Source organism: Oryza glaberrima, chromosome 5, assembly GCF_000147395.1.
Source record: "Oryza glaberrima chromosome 5, OglaRS2, whole genome shotgun sequence".
Lineage (NCBI taxonomy): Eukaryota > Viridiplantae > Streptophyta > Magnoliopsida > Poales > Poaceae > Oryza > Oryza glaberrima.
Window position 1 is genome coordinate 3360159 of NC_068330.1, and position 26166 is coordinate 3386324.

General features: G+C 39.4%; 2 protein-coding genes and 1 non-coding gene across 3 annotated transcripts; 1 reads left to right on the forward strand and 2 right to left on the reverse strand.

Annotated features, from left to right (window-relative positions):
• Positions 1–6196: 6196 nt before the first annotated feature.
• On the reverse strand, positions 6197–7417 carry LOC127772948 (uncharacterized). The gene has a single exon (XM_052298951.1). The coding sequence runs from the start codon at positions 7203–7205 to the stop codon at positions 6519–6521; it is 687 nt and encodes a 228-aa protein (XP_052154911.1). The 5' UTR covers positions 7206–7417; the 3' UTR covers positions 6197–6518.
• A 6030-nt stretch (positions 7418–13447) lies between these two features.
• On the forward strand, positions 13448–13529 carry TRNAS-UGA (transfer RNA serine (anticodon UGA)). The gene has a single exon. It is a non-coding gene; the product is annotated as a tRNA-Ser (tRNA).
• Positions 13530–21328: 7799 nt separating this feature from the next.
• LOC127773685 (G-type lectin S-receptor-like serine/threonine-protein kinase At2g19130) lies at positions 21329–24000 on the reverse strand. Its single transcript, XM_052299819.1, has one exon. The coding sequence runs from the start codon at positions 23780–23782 to the stop codon at positions 21338–21340; it is 2445 nt and encodes an 814-aa protein (XP_052155779.1). The 5' UTR covers positions 23783–24000; the 3' UTR covers positions 21329–21337.
• Between the last annotated feature and the right edge of the window lie 2166 nt (positions 24001–26166).

The window sequence follows — 26166 nt, forward strand, 5'->3', positions numbered from 1 at the left end:
TTAAGTACCGGTTTTCGATTGATACTGGTATTTTTCATATGTATTGTTTTGGTTTGGATTTTTTATACGTTTTTTGTTTCTGGCTCTACTATTCTCGATTTCGTTTAAAAAAAGAAAAAAAAATGGTTATGAAAATGAATGAGGCTGTTTTTTTTTACCATTTCCAACCGTGTTCCTGATATAGAGATTTTAGTTGAACTAATATGATCAGACCTTTTTTAAACGTAGTTCTACTTACAAGCTTGCAAATATCTTGCCCACACAATGGCAGCAACTATAGCCAAAATCAATCTAGGAACACATCGAGCACCAGTAGCAGTGAGAGTGATTACTGAATAATTTTACAGCTCACTGGGGCAACCGATCGATTACAACCGCGTAGAGCTAGGACACAAGTCCACGACGATCAGTAGTAGGTGCAATTGTTCTTCAGAACAAGTGGCATCCAATGATCCGGATCTGCAGACTACTCCCTCCGGGGCCGATAATAATTGTCGTTTTGGATAAAGGTACGGTCTCTAAAAACAACTTTGACCACTATTTTTTATTATAATATGTATAAAATTGTTAGCAAATATATAATTTTATTAAAGTATTTTTTAAGACTAATCTATATATGTAATCACTATAATTGAAAGACAAATATTTTAAAAATGATTCATAATCAAAGATTTTAAAAGTTTGACTTCACCCTTGTTCAAAACGACAAGTATTATCAGTCCGGAGGGAGTAGCTAGTAAGAGTAGATCAGATCAATCAGTAGTAGTACTACGTGGTAATGAAAATGTCAGTGCAGCTAACTAATCATTCAGCAGCTAGATGGACATGGACTATATAGTATATATCTCAACTCTGTCAGTTTCTCTCTGCATCCACTGGCTGTGCTAGCTGCAACTGAACTACGACTGATTAATCATCCAATTCGCGTCCTGATTCGTGTGTGATATCTCGACGAACATGTTAGGTGACCGGCCTTCACACACGTCCCATACCTATATGCTTTGTTTAGATCTTAGTGAAAGATAGTGATTTTACCACTTTTCTTTTTAGCTTATTTACTGGATTATTGAAACGGATTGTTTGATTCGCACTTCAAAAATACATTTCGTTAAGAATTTTTTTATTGTATATATGCTTAGACAACTTTTGAAAGCTATTTGTTAAATTTTATTTATCAGAATATTTAGTTTACCCCTATATTCACCTAGATAATTTACAACAATAATCTTCTGAATTATCTAAATCAAAGTGTAAACTTTATGGAAAGCATTGATGTTTCTCGAAGTCATATAAACGACGTGGGCTATACAATAATCTAAAATGATTTCAAGATGATGGTATCATATTGAAGTAATTATATTTATTTCAATTAAAGCTACATTTATCTTTATAAAATATAAACAATGTAGGATCTTCTTTAAAAAAATACAAACAGAATAGGATTTTTTTAAAACAAAAACTAAATATTACTTTTTTTTCGTAATTTTGGTGCCTGGAGATGTTCCACAAGCCAAGAATTAGAAAACAAAAAAGTGAGATTGTATTTCTTTTTCTCTTTTTGGATTTTAGTTGGTCGTCACCGACACCAGATACCCGACACATGGTTTTGGGGCAATGTTCAGCTTTGGGTCCGGACAGCATGAGGCAGAGATGTCAGCATGTGGTGTAGCAAGAAACACCAAGAAAATGCCATCATGGATGTGTCCCTGAAGTTGCTCATAGTCAAGAAGTTGGTGAGGATCATATGCATCCTTGCATTGCAGTGTTCTCTTCTCTTCTCTTCTTTTCTCTCTCGCCAAAGGTCTTTTTTGGTCAATTTAATCACAATGCTTCTCACATGCTTCTTTGGTTCCTGCTCCCCTATACTCCATCCATCTTAAAATAAATCAATTTCTAAAATTCAAATCTTGTTTCAAAATAAAGAAACTTATACTATCTTACCTATTTCCGGTCTACGATTCGAGAAATTTTATCCCTTTAATTTGTTAGATAGATAATACATTTTATCTCTTTAATACTCCTTATCTATTCCCGCAACCACTAGTATAAATGTACTTAGGACGTGAAAAATTGGTTTATTTTGGGACTAGGGTGTACTTGTTTATCTCTTCAGATTTTCCAATGGCAGCAAGCATCCATGCAACCCTGCCTGTGTATTCTAGTTGTTGTTAGGTGAAACTTGGTTAGGTTGCTCCAGTCCAGAGGCTTCTAAAAGTGGCATCATATAGGCTGTGTTTAGATCCAAATTTTGGATCAAACTTCAATCCTTTTCCATCACATCAACCTGTCATACACACACAACTTTTTAGTCACATCATCTTTAATTTTAACCAAAATTCAAACTTTACGCTGAACTAAACACAGCCATATACACCTTGCATTATATCTGAAATGTCTTGGGACTCATGCAGTTAATAGTACAACTATATTGGTGTGCTCTAGTTTATTGTGTTGCCGAGAGCTTACAAGTAATTAAGAAGCATTGGTTACTTTGGGTGTACTTGCATTCCTCTAAAGAATTCAGATGTGATGTGAGTTCAGAATTGAATGTACACCTCAGCTGAAACACAGTTGGTGTATTTGAGCAGGATGTGCAATGACTTGATTTATTGTCCAAATGACAAAATGAGGTTTCACCTAACTGCTAATGGAATGTTCTAGGTAAAAAGAACACCTTTCAGAGGGCACTTGCATTCTTTTCCACATGTTCACTTGCATCCAGAGGTGTCTATTTTCAACTCCTCTGAATCACATCTTCTTTTTAATTAGATTCTACCTCTGTTTATTTCCATTGGCATGATCTGTCATCAAAATAATGGAAGTAATTTAGGTGAACCAGGACTTCAGTTCAGGTGTCACATTTTCACACCTCCTTCTCATGTCCTGCACAAAAAAGGATGCATGGTCACTGCTTTGCAAAAGGAATTTGTTGTTGCAAGTGTAGGCATCATGGAGAGGATATTATAGCTACAGTTTAACTACAATCTCCTCCTTGTTTTCACTTTCCAATGATCCAATCCATGCATAGCAGTAGGCCAGTGTAGAATTGATGATTGTGTTCCAGTTAGAAACTGCAAATTTATTGATTTGTAACTGATTTTTTGTTTTTGTTTTTGAAAGTAACACATGTGTACTAAGTAGGATGCGCAGACTGGATGATTCACAAGAAAACACAAGAAGATTCTCTCTTTTTTCTCCTTAGCATATTATTGATTCAACAAATATGGCCAATATTGCATCATTTTCAATTAAGGATTGCTTGACTTAATCTTACCACATGTAGGGACCACTGCCATGTCTTGTCCCTCTTGGGCATCACATCATTCAGAAGAATGGATTCAATTGTGTGTGTTTCTCATGGATGAGGAAGTCAGAAGTTTTACTTGATCCATTCATTAAATGTTGTACCGTTAATAATGCATCATTCAGATAGTACTTGCTTGACTTGATCTTACCACAGCTAGCTGGAGACAATTTGCTCAATTTTGAGGCATCAAATCAGATAGAAACATGGTCTGACTTGTTTTTATTTTCATTAACTGCAGATAGAGGCTGTAAACATAAATGTGGATGAAGTTTCAGAATGCAGACACGCACTGCAAAGAAGAACAATTAACTGAAAACAAAATGGTATCTTTTTGACAGGAACAGTGTGCAGCTGAATGATCACTTTCATCATCGTACTTGTAAAATGCATTCCATGCAAAGCCTGAAAACAACAAAAGATCCATGGATTAACAACCTTGCAGCTACAAGGTTCCTATCAATTTTTAGTTGATTTGGCATTACGCTCTAGTTAGCATAAGCACATCAGTTACTGACCAATGTCGTCTTGTGCAATCTTCCTAGTACGCTTAAGCTTAATCATTAGATCTTTTCCTGTTACAAAATTACAAAAAGACCAAAAGTGACAGTGTATTTGTTACAACATCATACACTTTTCTCCACTTGAGCTTAAGATACATCTCCGATCTCATCAGAGAGACAGAGACTAGATTAAATTCCATGATAAAAAATATCTTGGAACATGGTTGCAATTATATTTGGAACATCTGCTATTTGAGATGGAAAAAGAGGAAAAAGCAACAAACGTAAAGTTGTCAAGTTGCTGCACAAATGTCTTCGTTATAAATCTGTAATGACTCTTCAGAATGGATTAGGTTTGGAAACAGAGTAATTTATACTGAGGATTACACATGCAACGTACCTAATTCATTTGACAAATTCAGAGGCTTATGAACTCATGATGGCGTCAACGCTATGGAAGTATGAATACAAACATTACAAGTCTTGTTCTCATTTTTCTTCTGTACTTGTAGTAGATCGTCACCATGAAAAACTCCTCGGATGCACTGAATCATAAGCCTGATTATTGCATAATATGAAATACACGTATCTTCCCCCACATCTTAATAAAAAAAGATGGGCAAATCTCATGCATATTCTAAAAGAGGGCATTTTTTTTCTCAAAAAAAATCAAATTATGCAATAATTAGGCTTGTGATTGTAATCCTCAGGCTTATAATTCTAAACACGTGTATAAGAACAATTTTCCTTATTATTTAGCGCATTGGTGAACTGTCTTTCAAACTCTTAATCAACACTTACTACCATAATAAATCCATTTTGTATCTTGCATTGTAAGCACGAAAGGTGAAACTGTACAATGATATTGGTCTTCAGCTGCAAATTAAATACACCTGTCACTTGAAATTCCACTCAAAACAGTTTTCAAAAATTGATGTGTTACTAATATAAGTCCATCATTAAACCTCAGCAAAGGTGGCAAATTAAATCATTTCTTGTGCAATTGATCTTTAGTCTTTTGTAGCAAATGCTTGCCTTGGCAACTGGTTAAAGCATCCAGCATTTCCAGCTAGTTCATCACTACTGCTACTACTACATTGGAGTGAAACATGGGTCCATCACACATGTTGATTTTGCATCACATGATGAGCTAGCTAGCTGGTCCTCTCAAGAGCATTAACTTCAGTGTCTTCCCTGCTGTTTCTCCAACTACTTTATGCCTCTCAGATGGGGCAAAGCAAAGCAACCCTGCAGCATCATGTAATGGCCAGTGGGCAATGCATCATCCATGGCAACATGGCATTTCAATTCTTCTGAAGAAGATGAACAGAGCAGTGAATTCATGTTTCAGATATATTAAATATTCAGTACTAATCATCGCAAAAAAATATATATTCAGTACTAACATCTTGTTGTAATTGGATCCCATATATGTCATATGTGCTAATTCAATCAGATATTGCAATTGCATGAATGGTGCAATTAAGAGCTCAAGCTGTTAATTTGACTATAGGTCAATGCTTTGGGTGAAGGGTTTTAGGAGTTAGAGAAGTCCAGAGTGGGTGACATGAGAAAGTGACTGCAAACTCAAGCCAAATTCAGAGCTATAACTGTCTGAATAGTACACACTTATCAATGAAGCAATCTATTAAGCATGCATGGTATATAATCATACAAAAGAGAAGTTTCAGCTAAAATCTCCAGTCCAAATCAACCTTTTAATTAAGTCTGGTCTTCTCTTTTCAGATTCTGAAACTGCAAAAAAGAAATCAGCACAGCTTAACCACTACTGTCCTCTTCTTGGTAGCATCATCCAGGAACATTGGACTGGGTAAACAAGCTCTCCCTTTCTCATGACCATCAGAAAAGAAGTAACTAAACAAAAATTAAGACACACTGATTAATAATCACCAAGCTGGAAGTCCAAGAAACAATGTCCAAGAGGGCAAAACCAGAGCCTCTGAAGAATCTTAAATTGGCTATGTGCCACTTATATTTAAATATGCATCCTAGTTCAGAGCTCCATGTTACCATGTTGCACTCCTCTTCATGCAAGTTGCAGATAACAAATAAGTGCAGATTTATGACAGAGATATGACTTGTATGAACCACGAGCCTCTCAGACAGGGCATCAATCCTTAGATTTGTACTTAATTTTCTCTCAAGATTCGTTAATGGCTTCATTGGGTCCTGTACTCCAGTAAAACTATGTATGTCCAGTTGACTAAAATTTGTGAAAACTCACCCAGAAGACTCCAAGTAAACTACTGATAAATTCACAAAAAAAAATACAGTTTTTCTACAACATATATAATTAACTAATTACCGACGACTCGAAGTCGAAATATATATCTATTTTTTATGCATAAATTTTCTATGAACTTGAGAAGAGGAGAAAATTTAGATCAAATCTATTCTGCTCATCGTCACCATATCCATGGTAATGTACCCATCAACTTTTGGAACAACTGAACAAGCACACATATTTTCAGGACATGCATGCATGACCGTATAATATACGTATACGGCTACAGAGAAATACGTACACGGCTAAAACCTTACACTTAATTACTTCTCCTCCATATTATCACGTAGAGTAAGTACGTACATGTTTGTACTATGGCGTACAAAATGCAAAGAACACCCCGGAAAAAACGCAAATTAGATAGCAGTACATACTAGCGGCCAGCGTGCATGTGCAGCGGAGGGATTTAATACGCCGCCGCCGCCGCCGGCGGCGCGCCGCCGTGGCCGCCGGACTTGTGGCCGACGACCGAAGACAGCGCGTTCCTGACGGCCACCGCGACGCCGCACCCTTTCACGAGCCCCCTCTCGCACTCGCGCTCCATGCCGAAGCACCTCGCCGCGGCGGCGTCGTCGTAGGCGGCGCCGGCGGAGCACGCGCGCGTGTGGTGGGAGCGCGCCACCGCCATGGGGGACGCCTGGTGCACGGTGAACACCGGCGACATCGACACGGACGACGGCGAGGAGTAGGACCACGACGAGGAGGAGGAGGTGGAGCACGGCGACGTCCGGCGCCACGGCCGCCGGAACATGGCGCCGAGGACGCCGCGCGCGCCGCCGGCGGACCAGCCGCGCCTCCTGGAGCCGGACGAGGCGCCGCCGCCGCCGCCGCCTTTCTTGCCGGCGGAGGCGTAGTACGAGGGCGGCGGCGTGAGCGGCGGGAGCACGGCGGTGGAGGGCGAGCTCTTGGGCGTGCCGGGCTGCGACTCCCACAGGAACGGTACGGATCCCGCCGACGCGACGCCGTAGTACACCCTGAACGACGGCACGGCGAGCGGCGCCGCCGCCGCCGCCGCCTCCTTGGACATCATCCTCGAGTAGAGCTTGCTCCCCTCCTTCACATACACCTCCTCCTTGCCGTTCGTGCTCGCCATAGCAGCCACCAACACACTCACACTAAGCTAGCTCTTCACTCTCTTCTTGGCTAGCTTAGAGAGAGAGAGAGAGAGAGAGAGAGAAGGTGTTCTTGGGTAGATGTAGAGAGAGGAAGTGAAGAAGAAGAAGAAGCTGCCACTTAAGAATGAGAGGAAGCTAGCTAATAGGCAGTGGCAGCAACAACTATAGCAACTGTGAATGTGTCATCTACTTATCTCTCATCTCATCTGCTATTTGTAATTTTTTTTTTCTCTGAAACAAAGGCAGCTAGCCGGCTACTAGTACTCCGTACTACCATTTTTTTTAATCTCGAGAGAGATCCCTCGTTTTTTACATGTCTCACATAAATAGTTATAAGTAAATTGAAAGAAAATGATAACATAAATTTATGCTTGATATATTATTACACAAATATAAAAGTTGAAATTCGACTTCTATATGTGCATACTAGTTTTAGTTTAATTTATACTTTTTCTACATCTTGTAGAAGTTAAATGTGGAAAAACAATGTTTGTGGAGTGATACTATCAGTTTATTTTTTTTACAACTTGTAGAAGACGAATTTCAATTTATATGTTTATGCAGCGATATATCGATCTTATGTTAATCGATTTGTCTTGTATTTTTCTTCTTCTTTTTTTATTGACTAAATAGTGTTTTATAAGAAATGAGATGATATGCTAAGGTTCTGTTTAGATTCCAACTTTTTTATTTAAACTTCTAACTTTTCCGTCACATCGAACTTTCCTACATATATAAACTTCCAACTTTTCCGTTACATCGTTCTAATTTCTTCAAACTTTCAATTTTAACGTGGAACTAAACACAGCCTAAGGATAGCCTAAGGGTCCCAACTACGACTATAGGAGATTAATCCATTTTTCAAGTTTATAATATGTCAGTTTTTTTTTCTGAAACATGCTATGGCAGCAGCATCAGCAGCTAGCCACTACTTGCAATTACAAGCAGAGCAGAAGAAGGACGTGGTAGCTGTCTCCTTCTTGCTGATCTCTCTCTCTCTCTCTACTCTATCTCTCTCTGGGGATAGAGAGAGAAACTAAAGTGAAATGCATGCATGAGATGAGCTGACTTTTGCAATGGACCAACCAGCGTCTGACAAGGCGATTTAAGCAGGCATAATTAAAGGTTAATAAAAGAAGGAGACAGTTATGGATTGCGGCTTGCTGTTGTAAGCATGAGAGGAGGTAATTCAGAAAAAAAAGTGTCTGAGAGACTGAGATATTGTGTCTCCCTGCTTCTCTTCTCAGCAATGTCGTCGCACACAGTTGTATTGTGCACGATGTTCAATATGCTAATCGCGCTTGCTAATTGTTTACTTGGAAGCAGTTGAATCGTGTTGATATTAAGCAAGTGATTGCATATATTTATGCATTGCAAGAGTTTATAAGGGAAATGTAATGATGTGAAAAATATAATATGCTGGCATGCATGGCTTGATGATCAAATATATGGACTATCTAGTTCAGTGGCCGTACCATATTTTGATAGTTTTAATGTAAAATTTAATCTCTTTTATCTATGGTAGGAGGTACTAAAATTTTGATACGTCTTAATACCTCTCAAGTACCATAAAATTTCAAATCCAGTTTTTCAGTCACCTCAAAATACCACAACACCCCCCTCCCCCTCGTCGCAATCCCTCAAACTTAATGATCATATCATGTTTTAAATATATTGCGAGAATGTGAGTTGAAACTATTTTATTCATGCTTAGATTATTCGACCCAAACTTTGTTAAATCAAAATGTACCTATTTGAATTCGACACTGAGAGAGACTTTGAACATCATATTAATTATTTAGAAGTGTTGATATATGGCGCCCATGCACAAGCAACCTGATCCTCAGATAGATATGGCTTTATAATGAAGGATAATTATGGCGATTTATATATTTATTGTTGTTGCCACCGCTTGACAACGACTTCTTTCAGATGATGCGCACCTTAATATCTAGTAGCTCGTTAGCGTCACATTGCACAACAGCTTCCCCTTTATTTCTTTTATCAAGTCCTAAACTCTTGCAGTACATAATTTGTTGCCATCTCAACATTTCAGAAATGTAAAATGATGAAACATCAATTCTTCTTAATTTAGCATGAAAAACTGAAATTATAGAGAGAATTCTAATTAGGCTGCTAATATTTCGGTAGCTAGCTCTTATTAGAGCATCTCCAACATACTAGCCAAAATTTGCTAGCCCTATCTCCAATTGGCTAGCATCTTTGCAAGATTCATTTCTATATACATTTCCTATGCACTCGAACAAACTAGTCAAATCTGACTATTCGCATGAATTAGAGCATGTCCAACAATTCCCCTAAATCTCTTTTCTAGAATCATATGGAAATATCCTTAACTCCAAGAGATACCCTAATTTGAGTTCCTAAAATAAAAATAAAAGTGGGCTACCCTTCCCTCCTATGCGTTGTGCGATCTCCTGCAGGTGATGCGCAATTCCTCCTTCTCTTTGCACAATGCGGAAGAAGGAACTGCAAGCGAGGAATCGAGAGAAATCATGCTTCCGAACTTGTGGAGATCGAATTTGATAGGGAAAGGAACTCCAATACAGATGGTTAGGAGACCTATTGGGGGTGATTATTTTCACCTAAAAGCCCCTAATTTTAAGGAGTAGCTATTCATTCTCTGCTGTGGAAAATCGAGATGGTTAGTGGGGGAGAATGACCAAATTTGGCTAGTTAGCTAGGGAAGAGATTTGACTAGTGGATTAGGATAGGTAATTGATATCATCCTATACTTAACTAGTCTATTGGAGCACGTTTTTGTTTGTTTATCCACTTTTAGAGATATATATAGCCTGTTAGTTAGTTCTTTTAGATGCTCTTCATTTCTATATAAAGAGTACAATGTGTCTAAACATATATAAAAAAAATGTAAGATTAGAAGCCTGACCTATTACCCAGACAACTACTCCCTCCGTCCCAAAAAAATCAAATTCTGGTTATGTATCTGAAAATAGACAAAGTCAGAAGTTGGCTTTTTTTTTTTTATGGAGGGAGTAGACAAGCACGAAGGGCAACAAGACAAAACATCAAAAGGGTAGCTGCTAAAGAGACAATAATCTATAGCTTGCTGTGGCTTGCTGCTAACTCCAAACATTTGCCTTACCTTGTTGCGGGTTATACTCGCTTCCTGTTGTACTGATGCAAATTAATAATGCAATGTTACGACACAAAAGTACATCATGACCCATGCATGCTTAGCCTATGGCTGATCTGCATGAAAATATCGATATCACACTTTTTTTTTCTGAAATGACTATACCGTCGTCATGCATTTTCCAGATCTACGGATCTACTAGCTATTCCCTTGCTCTACATGATCATCATATAATTTTCAGCAAGATTAAAGAAAACTTAACTTTTCTATATCTATACTCCTTTATTAAAAAAAACTTTATATAGTGACAGCAAATCTCTATCACTGCAACCCCCACCACTCAATAATATTTTGATATTTCCCCTCGTATTATGTAACAGTTTAGTGTTTGTTTTAAATAAGTGAATATCATATATTTAAATAAGCAAACAAGTGATACTACAATACTTGGTAAAAAATAATTTTTGTCTATTATTATTATTATTATTACTATTATTATTATCATTATTATTATTATTATTATATATTGTTTCACAGAATTAACTTCTTCACCGTACAGCAGGTGGTCATCTAGCCAGAAAAATAATTATTTTGACAGCAAAAATAGACGTGTACCATGATCTACATGTAGCCTGTGCTGCCTGCCCACGAAGCACGCGGATGCATGCATCCGTGTCCCACGCAATGGGGCACACACATGCACATTACCTGCAAGTGAATTTAGTAGCATGAATGCATACATGTAATTCACTGTTCCCATGCATGGGCATAATTGAATTAAGTTGTCCCTGGTCCAGCAATATAAAGTAGTTTTGGTTTGGTTTGGGTTAGGAGGTACCTTTTGTGGGTGTGGACCAACTGAAATTTAGTTTTTCTTTCTTCTTGAGAAAAACAATAGTTTATTTGGTAGAACTAGAATAGGTCGAGGGGTAATTAACTATCTATAGGTTTATAACAACCATACCAAATTATCGGTGTTGCCAGAAAAATTCGGTGCTCATATGGTTTGCAACCAAAATTTCGGCATTTGTTTTAACATCGCGGACAAAATTAGCACCTACTTACTTGTGCCAAAAATTTTGGTAACAATTCGAACATGCACGAGTTACCAAAATTTTTGGCAATGACTAGATCTTTCCATTGCCAAAAAAAAAAAAAAGCAAGACTAAGAATTGCAGTAATCCAAACATGTCCTTTTGAATGTCCTATTTCCCAAACAGTGGATCTGATTATAAATGTTTCTCAAAGGACCAGCGGGATAATACATTTCGTGTTAGGACTCAGTATCATTCAATTTCTTCACTTTTTTTTCCTTTTCCCATTCTGAATAATACATTAATACCCATCTATTGGTCACAGGTTGGATTGGCCATGGTCGTCAGGTGAGATAAATAAAAGAGGTGGCTGTCCTATGTCCTCTAGGTTTGAATTTAATTACAGGATTCGATTTTAGGTGGCTAATACCTTTCCTTGATTAATGCTAAAGCTAGATGATACTTTGACAGAATCTCAAAAACGAACACGGGAATGAAACAAAATACAGCTGCAAAGTCTGGCAAGTTAATTATACCTGAGTTCCATTCGTGAACGTTTCTTCAAGCTCTTATATTTGTGGCATTGCGTGATCCGTTTTATGATCTGTCGTCAATGTTTGTAGATCTGCATGTATAATCATCGTATAGTTGCTTTTGCATCCTACTTTTGCCAAAAAAAAAAAGGAATTAAAAGGGGATCGAAAAGAGAAAGCAGCAATGAGTCGACAAAGGTTGAGTTGACAAAGAAATTAAGGAGGGAGAAAAAAAGTATGGAGACGTGCAGTAGTGCTGAATTAGACAGTAGGAACACAACGATAATGATTGTTCTGCACAAAAAAATGATTGTTTTTAAGACAGTAGTAGCAGAAGCTTAATTGTTTTGGATTCTTCGGGTTGCTGAATCTTGGATCGCCGCCAAGGCCACGCTGATTGATACAGGCTGAGTTAAAATTGATTGATTTAGACAGTAGTTGATTTTTATCGTTTGGACGCTTTTCAAACTACTAAAATTTAGTATGTGTTTTAAAATAATTTTTATATTTATATGGAAGTTTATTTAAAAAAGTTAAAGAAATCTATTTTTTAAGTTTATACCTAATTAATAACTCATCTCGCCTTAAAGTGAATGATAGGGATGATTATGTTCTTTCTGTCAAAAAAAATGACATTTTTCATGTTACGACTGAATTGGACTGGTGGTATTCCTACTGAAGTTCTGAACTTTTGTCACTTCAGTTTGGTGTCAAAATTCGACCTGATCTGCACAGACCCATGCATGCAGGTCAACTTTACTTTGGTTTATGTCAAGAGAAAAAAATGGAAAAACAGAAAATCACTTCCATAAAATGATATATCGTGCACGGACAGTTTACTTAAATTCCTATGCTAGTGTTATACGGCCCAACTAGAAATTAAGATGATTATATATTAGGCTTTAGGTTCCTCTGCCAGTTTTAATGGTAGATGACTATATGGGCCCAAACTTAAATGTTTTTCTTTCCCTTTTAATTTCTTTTCTGCTTTTTCAAAAGTGCAGTAAGGGTTTAGGGCAAGGGATTTGCTGATATTTGTACTGCGGGTTTTTGCAGCCGCTGCAACTGGAAAAGAACTTGTTCCAATAATACAAAACCAATAGTAGTATAATACTCCCTCTGTATTTTAATGTATAATGCCGTTGACTTTTTAACCAATTATTCGTTTTATTCAAAATTTTTGTGAAAATATAAAAATATATATGTCATGCTTAAAGAACATTTGATGATGAATCAAATCACATTAAAGTAAATGATAATTACATAATTTTTTTAATAAGACGAATGGTCAAACCTTAAAAAAAAGTCAACGGTGTCATATTAAAATATAGAGGCAGTAGTTATTTTCGGTGGTGTACAGTTCTTGGCCACGGCAATCAAGCCATGCATACATGATACATACATGAGCAGAAGCAAGCAGCATATGTCCATTTCGCACGCAGGTAACACACAGACTAGTGGATTTGCTGTTAGTTTGGTGGATGAAGATGTTTAGTTGGTTATGACATAAAACAGTATAAACTACAGCATGAAGGGTCGATATGTCCGAGTGGTTAAGGAGACAGACTTGAAATCTGTTGGGCTTCGCCCGCGCAGGTTCGAACCCTGCTGTCGACGTTTCTTAATTTTTTTTTACTTCGATTATGTATTGATATTTAAAAACTTGTTGAAAGTTGAAAAGTGTTTGATTGATATTGTACTCCCTCCGTCCCATAATATAAGGAATTTTGAGTTTTTGCTTGTACTGTTTGACCACTCGTTTTATTCAAAAAATTTGTGCAAATATAAAAAACGAAAAGTTATGCTTAAATACTTTGGATAATAAAGCAAGTCAAAAATAATAATAATTCCAAATTTTTTTTTAATAAAACAAGTAATCAAAGAGTACAAATAAAAACTCAAAATCCTTTATATTATGGGACGGAGGGAGTACAAGCGAAGAACGGTATTGAATTTTTTTTTCATGTCGGTGCGTTCTTGATGATGATTGATGAATGGAATGATGGGTTGATGACCACGAACGATTGGTTAATTGGCACGTTTTTCGAGCTTAATGCACGTTCTTTGAAATTCTATTTAAATTTATTCTTTAACTTTATAATATTTATTTTCGTTTGTGCCTTATATATGAATTTCTTGTGATTCTATTTAAATCTATTTTTTAAACTTTATAGCAAAATCCATCAAGTTATTATAAACCAGCTACTTCTATTTGGACGAGTTGGTCATGAATTGCGTGATCTACTGGGCCAAATAATTATAGGAAGGAATAAGTTCACCGGAGGTCCCCCAACTTAACACCGAGATTTTTTAAGGTCCCTTAATCACAAAACCAAATGTGTACTCCTAAACTTTATAAAGCTTTCCAAAAAAAGGTCTCGAGGTAGTATAGCCACTCGGTTTCGCTGACGTGGCATCCTAGTCAGCCAAAAAAATAAAATAAATATGTGGGGCGCACATGTAAGTGAGAGAAAATGGTGTGGGTCTCACATTTCTCTTTTCTTTCCTTTTTCTCTTCTCTTCTCTCCCAATTCTCTCGAGTGGCGTGGCGGCAGGCGGGAGAGAGGTGGCCAGCGATGGAGGGGGTGGTGGGAGAGAGGGAGAGAGCCGGTCGGTGCGACGGTGGCTGTGGAAGAAAATGAGAGGAGGCGGCCGGCGTGATGGCGAGCTCGGATGGCAGCGGCGGGAGAGCAGGAGAGGAGGTGGTTGGCGTTGTCGAACGCACATGGGATGCGGCGGATGATACCGAGCAGGACGGCGTCCTCCTCGTCACCATATTCCTCGTCGTCATCGCGGTCGGTGGGTGCCGGGCGGAGCAGTTTGGGAGGGAGGGAGAGGCGGCCCGTGAGCTCGTCCGAGCTAGCCCGGCTTGCGTGCAAGCCCGCCCCCGCCATAGCTTGGTGTGCTGGGGACGACGACGAGGAAAGGGGGGGAGGAATCGACGGCACAAAAACCGGTGACACCACCCATATATACTGCCACAGGATCTTGAGTGCACGGTTTTTGTGAATTTAGGGGTGCACGTTTCTGGTTTTATGGTTAAGGGATATCAAAAAATCTCACAGTTAAGTTGAGGGACCTCCGGTGAACTTATTCCTTATAGGAATACAATAGGAATAAGTCCACTTTGACTCCCTTAAAATTGACCCGAATCTAATCCATAACCCTCAACCGCAAAACCAGATAGGACGACTCCCTAAACTATTCAAACCAGTGCAATTTGACTCCCTCAGCGGTTTTGGACGGCGGTTTTGCTGACGTGGCGATATTGACCAGGTATGTGGTGCTGACGTGGCGCTTAGGTGGCATTAAAAAGAAAAACTATGTGGACCCCATTCGTCATTCACACAAAAACAAAATTATAGGGCCCACGTGTCATCACCTATCTATCCTTCTTCCTCCCTCTCTCTCCCTTCTCTGTCTGTTTCTCTTCCTCCACTCCGGCGTAGGATCTAGAGCGGCGGCGGAGGATGGCCGGGTCGTTGCCATGGTGCAGGAATGCAAGTGCGGAAGCGACGACGCAGGCGCGCCGGCCAGGGGAGCTGGCCGGCGGTGGCAGCGGCATCGCCGTACAGCCATGCGTCGAGGCTGCCGCGTGCGAGGAGCTCGTAGACGAGGAGGCGGTCGGTGCCGGCGGCGCAGAAGCCGAGGAGGCGCGCCAGGCTGGGGTGGCTGAGCATGCCGAGCACCTCCAGCTAGGCGCGGAACTCGTAGTTCCCCTCACCCCCGGAGGCGTGGTCGGAGGATTAGATCTTGTTAAATCCATTTCAATTTAGTAAATCTGATGATTCGCGATGCTGGCGTGTGCTCACTTTTGGTAGTGTTTTGTTATTGTGATTTGGGGGTGTGCGCGTCTGTTATAAGTTAATTTAGTAGTATTTGTTGTGGTGATTGTGCAGCAATTGGTGTGGTGATATCTGTTCCGGTAATCTGCGATGAGGTTGTGCTCACTTTTTACTTGTATGTGATTGTTGAACAGAGACGCGATCAGCAAGGATGACATCAAGGTGTTTGCCGCAGTGTCATCAAATCCTGGAGCTGAGTTCACGAATGCTTCTCGCTGGAGCTGAGTTCCTGACCACGCCTCCCGGGGCGAGGGGAACCGCGAGTTCCACTCCTAGCTGGAGGTGCTCGGCACGCTCAGCCGCCCCAACCTGGCGCGCCTCCTCGGCTTCTGCGCCGCTGGCGCCGACCGCCTCCTTGTCTACAAGTTCCTCGCACGCGGCAGCCTCAACGCATGGCTGTACGGCAATGCTGCCGCCACCGGCCAGCTCCCCTGGCCAGCGCGCCTATGGCGTCGCTTCCGCGCTCGCATTCCTGCACCATGGCAACGACCCGGCCATCCTCCGCCGCCTCTCCAGATCCTACGCCTGAGTGGAGGAAGAGAAACAGACAGAGAAGGGATAGAGAGGGAGGAAGAAGGATATATAGGGGATGACATATGGGTCCCACAATTTTTCTTTGTGTGAATGATGAATGGGGCCCACATAGTTTTTCATTTTAATGCCACCTAAGCGCCATGTTAGCACCACAGACCAGGTCAATGTCGCCACGTCAGCAAAATCGCCGTCCAAAATCGCTGAGGGAGTCAAATTGCACTGGTTTGAATAGTTCGGGGAGTCGTCCTATCCAGTTTTGCGGTTTAGAGACACGGATTAAATTCGGGTCAATTTTAAAGGAGTCAAAGTGGACTTATTCCAATACAATATACAAGTTGCGAAAAGAGACGTCATTCAATTAAGCCCACAATTGCAAGCTGGGTAGAATAGAATGATGGACCACAGGGGGAAATAAGTCCACTTTGACTCCTTTACTGACTGAATCTAATTCTTATCCCTTAATTAGAAATCCTAATATGACTACTCTCAACTATTAAAATTGTCTAAAACAACTCTCTCGGCGGTTTTGGAGGATGGTTTCGTTGACATGTCGTCCACGTGGTAGCCCAGTCATCAAAAAAATTAAAATAAATATAGTAGGACCCACCTATCATCCCCCTCTCTCTCTCTCTACTAATCTCTCTCACCTAAGGACGCGTCACCGCAACCATCCCCACCGTGCTGGTGATGCCCAGTGGCTCCTCGCGTGCCGCTGACATAGACGGCGGCTAGCTCTCGCGCCTCCTTATAAATAAATAACAAATAGAGATTTAAACCAAGTAACTGATGATCATGTCCAGGAATCATGGGAGGATTAATTTCAAAGTAACATCCTGATCTGATCATATATGAGAGTTCTCAGAGCATGCAAAACCCTCAATAATCATGGTTCTGTTACTAATCCGACCTGGAGTAGTACTGGATACTAATCCATTAATGTAATTGACTAAAATCAATAAATCTCCATTATCTAAACAAAATACTGAATATTGATCTTTTTGGATGCATGCCACTTTAGCATGGCTTGCTGGAGGCCGCTCAACTTCTGCTGCTTCTGGACACTGCCGGCGACTGGGTGGCTGTCGTTGATCCACACCGAATGCGCAGGCATCAACAAGTCGGGGTTTTCGTTAATCCACTACTGGTGAACTGAAAATTTGAACCAAAATTTGAATTCTAAAGTTTAATTTTAGAGATGATTTTATGATTTTTCATCTAGTTTATTTTATAACTTTTGCTTTTGAATTATTAAAGACACATATATAAAAGTTTTATCTATAAATTATTTTTGGTTGATAATAAGCCATATTGATATGTATTCCCTCCGTCACATTCTAGTACTAGGATTCGTAGTTTTAGGATGTATCACGTCTCTCCAAAATCCTTATATTACGGAACGGAGGAAGTATAACGTAAGCGAAACGATGAGCTGAAAGATAAATTTATCTAGTTTAAAGTGAAAAGCTTAGATAAAGGTTGGTCCAAACTACAATTCACTTTATTAAAAGCAATTACTCCTCTACCTAAAATTTATTAATCGGGTAGAGGATATATTAGAATTGATACTAGTTTGTAAATCTTTAATCAATACTCCATCCATTCCAAAATATAAAAATTTTTAGATGGATGAATTACATCTTAATAATATAAATCTGGATAAAAGCCTACGAGCTACGGATGGATATCCTAAAAGAGTACCTATGCATCTTTCGAAAGATTTTTATGATCATATCACATAGATTTTTAATCTTTGGATTAAAATCCAATAGACACAGTAAAAGGCAAAAAGCAACTAAGAAACACCATAATGGCTACTAAATTATTTTTAAGAAAAAGACCAAATTCAATATAAATTTTAGAACTTATATATGGAGATTTAAAAATTACATTGTAACTTACAAAAATTACCATGTAAGTTTCATAAATTACACTGTAACTTACAAGAAAATACACTGTAAATTTGAGTAAGAAAATTGAGTGAGAGATAAGGAAAAAAAATTCTTTCGAGTGAGATATAGCAAAATCGATATCCTAATAATACGAATCCAAACATGTTTTTGTCCAGATTAGTAGTACTAATATATGTTACGTCCGTTTAAAACTTACTAGTATATGTTATATCCGGTTAAAAATTACTACTCCCTCCGTTTCTAAATGTTTGACACCGTTGACTTTTTAAGCATATGTTTGACTATTCGTCTTATTAAAAACTTTTGTGAAATATGTAAAACTATATGTATACGTAAGTATATTTGACAATGAATCAAATTATAGGAAAAAATTAATAATTATTTAATTTTTTAATAAGACGAACGGTCGAACATATTAAAAAAAGTTAATGGTGATAAATATTTAGAAACGGAGGGAATAATATATTTTAGGATGAAGGTAATACTATTATGCTAAACCGTGAGTCGGAATAAAAATGGCAAAGAACACCACTGACGGTCTCTTTTGTATTGTAGATATTGACGAATAGGAATCAGATTCCAGGGAAAGGAGTGAGTGCTTGGCAGCTGTCTTTTAGAATTGGAAGCATATAAACACCACACCCAAATTCCAATTCCTCCTCGCTCGCCGCTTCCTCCGCTCCGCCGCAGCCAACCCCTCTCTGCCTCTTTCCTCTGCGCCTACGCCGCCGCCTCACCGGCCTCCTCGGCTCTCCACCCCACGCGCCGCCGCCAACTTCCTCCATCCATTCATCCACATCCGCGGGCAATGGCGTCGATGCGGCATTGGCGACAACGGTATGTTGTGCTCGTCAATGGTGAGTTCTTGGCTGCTCGCTCTTTGCCTGGATCCCCAATCCAGTTTGTGCTCGGTTTCAGTCCCCGAATCCCTCCTCTGCTCAATGTTGGGGATGTGAGTTTCTTGCTCTCTCTCTCTCTCTCTCTCTCTCTGATTATGATTATTTGTTGAAATTCCAGATGATATATTGATATCCAAACATAAACTAAAATGAGATGTAGTCCAGCTTTCTAGATGCCTAACCCCACCAGTAGCTAGGACCCTCCTTGATCTGGTTGGTGTCAAGTGAGGATTGGTTGAGCATGCTTTCGCTGCTCATGGTGGAGTATTGTCAGAACTATTCGCTCTATTATTGCCTCAGCATGTGATCGAGCGTAGTGGAGCGCTCTTAGAATTATTCGCTCTATTATTGCCTCATGATGTGATCGGTATTAAGCCGCATGTTAACATCAGGGAGGGAGGGAGGAGGGGATCCATTCTTCTTTGTAATAAAAAACTTTTGATAAGAAATTCTTCTGCTAAAGAATAGATGAGCCTATAAATAGAAGCTTCAGCGCACTCTATATTATATGAGATAACAAAAGAAAGAGTCAAAGGCTCAAATCCATCGATATGGCTGCAAGACTGTTTGCGATTCCCCATGAAATCCAAATATGGAAATCAAAAGGCTTGAAGTAGATACTGTTGGCATACACACAACCATAGAGTTCATCTTCAGAACCAAATCCACGTTCTTGAAAATATGAGGAGGGTGCTGCTGGAAGAACAACAATCGCTCATCGTGATGGCTGCCCACCATGGTGACCGTAGAAACTAGCATAGAAAAAAGTAGATATCTCAAGTGACTTTGTTCATTTACGTTGGGATAGACAAGTAACTACCTTTTCTATTTTAGTTTCTATGGTCACTTTGGTGGCAGCCATGATAGACAGAAACAAAGGCTCACCGATGAAACCCAGGACTTGCTCTACTTCAAGATTATTGTTTTCTATATTCTGGATTTCCTGAGGAATCACTAGTAGTCGTTCAGCGATATCCATGGCTTTGACTCTTTCTTTCTTGTCCCGCACAATATAGAGTGTGATGAAGCTTCTATTAATAGGCTTGACTTTACCAGTAGAATTTCTTATTAGAAATTCTATTTTTAATAGACTATACCATAGAGAATTTTCCTAGGATTCATGTCCTCCATTAGTGCGAAAAAGATTGAATCTCTTGAGTCCCCCTTGGTTTTGACACACAGCTTAATCCTGATCACATCCTGAGGCAATAGTAGAGTGAATAATTCCGAGTACTCCACCACGAGCAGTGAAAGCACGCTCAGCCAATCCTCACTCACTGCTCATGATGTGCTCAGCGAGATCGTTGCCAAGGCCATGCTTTATATATTACTAGAAAAAATGCCCGTGCGATGCAACGGGTGGAGACTATTTTAATCTTATTATTGTTATACGGTTAGTTAAGATGAAATTCACTGTGAGAATTCGTTTGGATATATATTTTTTTTAGAAAATCATGAGCTACAATTAGAAGTCCGATCATCTCAAGTTAGTATGTATTTTTTTAAAGGGATTTTTTATACAACTCCTTTTGTATTTCCAAAACCGAACGAACTTAAAATCCGACTCAAATAAATATGGATTTGTATTTCCAAAAGCGAACGAACTTAAAGACCGACTCATACATGGATGACGTACCAAAATACCGGCAAAAACATCTTCAATTTTTATAATAGTAGAGATATAAAAAGGTGAGCAAAAAATATTTTATTGGGAAAAAACTGTACTTGAGATATTCTGAGTCCGTTTGGACTAAGGGTCATGTATCTATTCACCTGTTTGGAATGAAGGAAATGGTTGAGCAATTAATATGAAATACTGTGAAAACCTACGATTTTGCAGGAAACAGAAACATTCAACTGGAACATATTTCAGTTGAAACCTATGGTAGCATATTGCAGTAAGCAACTTAGAACTGATATGTCTCTGAAGCAAGCATGCAGTAAATTCTTTTTTTTTTAGAACTGACATCTCTGAAGCAAGCATGCAGCAAGTAGTGGCATAGATTAACTTGTTGAGTTTAACAATATATGCCAACTAGACCATCAACAAAACATAGGCATCGGGCATGTATCTCTATTTCTGCCAAATCTTTGCTGTAATGCCTGCTTACAACAATTGGTTATTGAAAAAATGCGTTACAATTTAGCACTACCCAGCTTACATTCCTTTTCTTCTACTCATGTTAGAACCTCAAAATTTTCTAAGACAAATATTATTAACATCAACTAGGAAGTACTTATGAATCATCATCACAGTGAGCCACAACAGTGCATTCTGCTAAAGCTGCAAGTAGCCGTGGCATTGGAGGCATATCAAGCTCCTGTAAACCCTCAAGAACCCGGACCACTTCATTCATTGTTGGCCGATCAATCTCATTCTCTTGGATGCACCAACATGCAACTTTGCAAACTTTTTCAACCTCTACTAGACTGAAGTCACCATTTAACTGCGGGTCTACCAAACTCTGGACATCTCCCTCATGAAGCTTGCTAATGGCTTGCACAGGGAAAAAGGCAACTTGATCACTATTGTCGTCAGTATGAACTTTATATGAATTCCTTCTTCCTGATAAGATTTCCAAAAGTACCATACCGAAGCTATAAACATCAACTTTTGGTGTAATAGCAACTCCACTAATCCACTCTGGAGCAAGATATCCTACTGTGCCTCTGAATGTAGTCAAAACTCGGCTAAAATTCCTTCCTACAAATGCTGCCATCCCAAAGTCTGCAATTTTAGGGGCAAACGATGCATCGAGAAGTATGTTTTCTGGCTTAATATCACAATGTATGATGCACTCGTTGCAGCTCTGATGCAAGTAGGACAATCCTCTAGCAACTCCTATGGCTAGGTTATACCTGGTGGTCCAATTCAGGACAGTAGCCTTGCTCTGAAACAGTTGGGCATCAAGAGAACCATTTACCATGTGTTCATACACAAGTAGTCTCTCATCACCTTCGCAACAGAAACCAATCAATTTGACAAGGTTGATATGTTGGATCAATCCAATTGAGCTCACCTCAGCCCTGAATTGCTTCTCTCCCTGACGAGCACCATCAAGCTTTTTCACTGCTATAATAGTCGAGTCACTTAGCACTCCCTTGAATACAGAACCAAAACCACCTCCTCCCAGCTTTTCAGAGAAATTTTTAGTAGCATGACATAAATCATTGTATCTAAAAGCCACAATTCCACCACTACATTGACTGTCGTCTAATTGTGCGCCACAGAACCTTAGTTTCTTCCTTAATACCAGTAAGATCAGCATGAGCATTACCAACAAACTGACAATGCTTGCAGCAACAACTGCAACGATTGGCTTTATTTTGTTTTTTCTCGAACTTGGCACATCTTTGGCGGCAAGCCGAAGGTAGAGAACATCTTCAGAACTATTATCAATGCCATCATTCCTATTTACACTAAGCAAATCTCCATGCCAAATAGAGCATTTACTATTTTCGTAGGAATATGCATTGCAGGAGCAGTAACTGAGACAAGCCTGTGCACATTTGCTCTGAGTGGTAGCATTGTCTACAATTTGGGGGTTGTAGGGCAATCTAACACGAGCTATGGTGTGGAACACGTCTGTGGAGCTTGTCGTGTTACTGCAATCTAACAGAGTGTTTCTAGAGCAACCTGCTGTTCTATTATCAAGCTCCCAATCTCGAGGCGACTTTTGAGAGAAGCTCTCCATACAGTCACAGAATGGATGTGCAATGCCATTGCAGATTGTGAAAGGTCCACAAGTAGCATACGCCGTGCAGGGATCAGCTGGTTGGGCATAAACCTGCTTCCAGGATTGTGTATCTTGTGACCAAACATTTATCTCGATCTGCCCAGAGATGTCTAGCAAGACATATGCATAATATGATTCATCCAATAAAATGTATTCATAGTACTCTTCTTCATTGTTGTTGACATATGTCATGTTAATCCGACTTTTAGTCTCTGGATTTATGTTTATCAGCTGATTAAGTAATGATATAAGTGCCCTCGATGACTTTTCAGATGACCAAGACCAATACATATTTGGGGGGTTACTACGGCTAAGGTCAATCCCTGTGTTGTCAAGCTCAACATAGTACAAGCCAAGACCTGGATCAATCAGGTTCTTCTTTGATGTGAACCGACGAGTAAAGCCAGTGACCTTATTCCAGCCAAACTTGGCTCCAGGAAGCAAAACATCTGACGGATAGTCAAAGCTCTGCCACAACACATTGGGTGAGCTTCCTATCACAAGGTTTCCATCGTTCGAGAGAACGACACTGGTATTGCTGTTCATGGTGGTGGCTGATGTCCTATTGACAGTACTGGACCAGATTATGGATGCATTGCTTGAGATGACAAGGTTGCCATCTTTTGATAGTTTCAGCTGCGTTTGATTGAGCTGGAGTTCAGTGACTGGACTATCTCTATTAGCAACCCAGACAGTAGTAAAAACTGAGATGTTACTGAACCATATTCCAACATACCAATTGGGAGAGGTGATGTTGCCGGACTTAACGACGACGCTTGGCTGGAAGAAGCCGAGCGTGAACCTGCCATTTCTTGACACAAGCTTGTCACCAACGGCGAGCACTTCGCCTGCCGCGAGAGTATCATTCGTGGCGGCAGAGCATGGCGGAGTAACGTGTAGGGAGAAGAGAAGAAATCCAAGTGATATGTAAAGCAGGGTGGTCATGGCGAAGAAAATGGGATGGAGAAAGCAGAGAGGAAGTATACATATGTGTTGTGTTCTGCTCAGCTACTCGGAGAAGGAAGAGCAGGGCATATATACAATAAAACAAGCAGGTTGGTCAGAACACACGCATGGGCATAGATGCAGGTTGGATTGACAAGGAAGACCATGGCAACGAGCCAACGACACAGGCTAGTTGCAGGTCAAGTTCAGACTGATGATTCAGACAGGAGTACCAACTTGGCAACTTGAGCTGGGCTGTGGTACAAAACCATTGGGGCAAGCAGCTAGCTAGTCTCTTTCAAATTTAGTTAGCTAGTACATGCTCCAATGAGAAGCTTTTTCATTGGTCAAGCCAGCCATGGCCAGTCAATCACCTGGGGCTTTCACCAATTTGCTGCTGTTCGTAGATGCATGAAACTGCCTACCAGCCCATTGATTCAGAGTTTCAGACGGAATCAACACGTGCAAGTGTGATGATCCATCTTTGATGCTCTCTCCGAATAACGCGGTTTTTTGTTTGGTGACCGGAGATTGGAGTGTCTCCTTGCATTATTGCTTGACAGATTTGAATTTCTGAAGGAGAAAAATACAATGGCTCGTGGCAGCAAATATATATGCATGGTTGTCCATGAAAATAACTTTTAGCGGTTTGTCTGTGTTAGGCATTTCAACAAACGTCATCTGATGTGTTTGTTTCTGCAATATTGATCATCATATTGTACAAACTTCAGGCCTATTTGACATGATATGTGACCATTCTCGCAATCCATGTACAGATATACTGGTTTAGTACCAAGCTGAATGACATGGATAAAATTAGTCAAAGTTGATCAGGTAGCAGTTTAAACCATTTTTTATGGAAAATGCCTGAAATAGCATTTTTTTTCAAGATGCTTTTGGTACAGTAACTCCATAAGCCACTTCTTCAGTATTTCCATTTGATTTTTTTTTCTCTCTTTTGACCAATGCAGAAACTAAATAAGCACATGTGCAGTTGCCTCTAACTGCCACTGGGTGCAAAAGCAAAGCCATTGGCAAAAGATAAAGGGGCGCCCAGAAGGCAACAAAGAGGGCATATGCTTCTATTTTCTTTTTCATTGTTTGCAGCTGAAGCAGTTCAGTGGCAAATTAGTGGGTTCAAGATAACTGACAATTACTAGCAGCAATTGCACCATATATGATAAACTATCAGATAAAGAAAAACTCACAATAAGTTTGTTCCATGAGAAAATTACCCAGAACTTCAGAACTTCATATGGTCTTATAATATGTCTCGCTACTACATAATTCATCTTTATAGAAATCTTCCTTTATTTTTACAAAGTATAAAAGACGACCCTTATGTGAATGCATCAGGTATCCCATCAAGGGCTGCATATGAACATTGATGTTCACAGGCGGGCCTATTAAGTCTACGCATGCACACTTTTAGCTCCTCCCCACCTTTTTCTTTTGATCTCCGCACGCCTTCTCTTCTTCCCCTATAATTTTTCTCTCCTCTCATTCACTGCACACCTTGCTCTCTCGTACGTACTACGTACCTCTATGCGAAAAGGCTACTGCACGCGTGTTCGCCCTCCACGAACACATACACGTGTGGCTTAGTAGTCTGTAGGTAGCCCACAAGCCCAAAATACCTAAGCGCTCTTGTTCCCTCTTTGATTTACTGTTCTTTTTCTTTTTATTTATCTCAAGTTTCTAGGTTCTTTGCTTTATCATTTTCTTAATATAGTCCCACATATATATTATGCATACCGCCATATTTTTTCTAGATTAGTGTGCAAATTTATACATCAAAAGTTTACACGTCAAATGTTTATGCACAAAAAAATATATGTTAAAAGTTTGTATGCTAAAAGTTTATATATCAAAAGTTTATAGATGGAAACTTTCTAAAGTGGAAGTTTTTCTTCTACTTAATTTATTAAAGGGTGAATAGCTAATTTAGTCCCTCAAGTTTTACCGAAGGTTCAATTTGGTCCTTCATGTTTCATTTTGTCCACATAACTCCTCTAAAAATTTGTTTTGGCTTGAAATCATCCTTGGGCCCACTTAATATGCCATATGGCTATTTCTAGTTAATATTTCTATTAGAAAATGTCCCTTTTGCCCTTAATTTGTATACAACTATATACTAGAAAATAAAAAACCAAGATGAATAAACAACATTATAGATGTACTTCCCATTATTTTAACATGTGCACATGAAACTTAAGCAATTGCTACCGTATACACTTTCTAGTACATAATTTATTTTTGTTTTACATAATTTCCTATGCATTATCTATAAAAGAGTCAAGCATGCAATTTTTCTCTTATATATGTGAATGATGAGGGTATAAGTGTCATTTATCGAGAGAGTTGTTGGTTCAAGGATAAGTTTG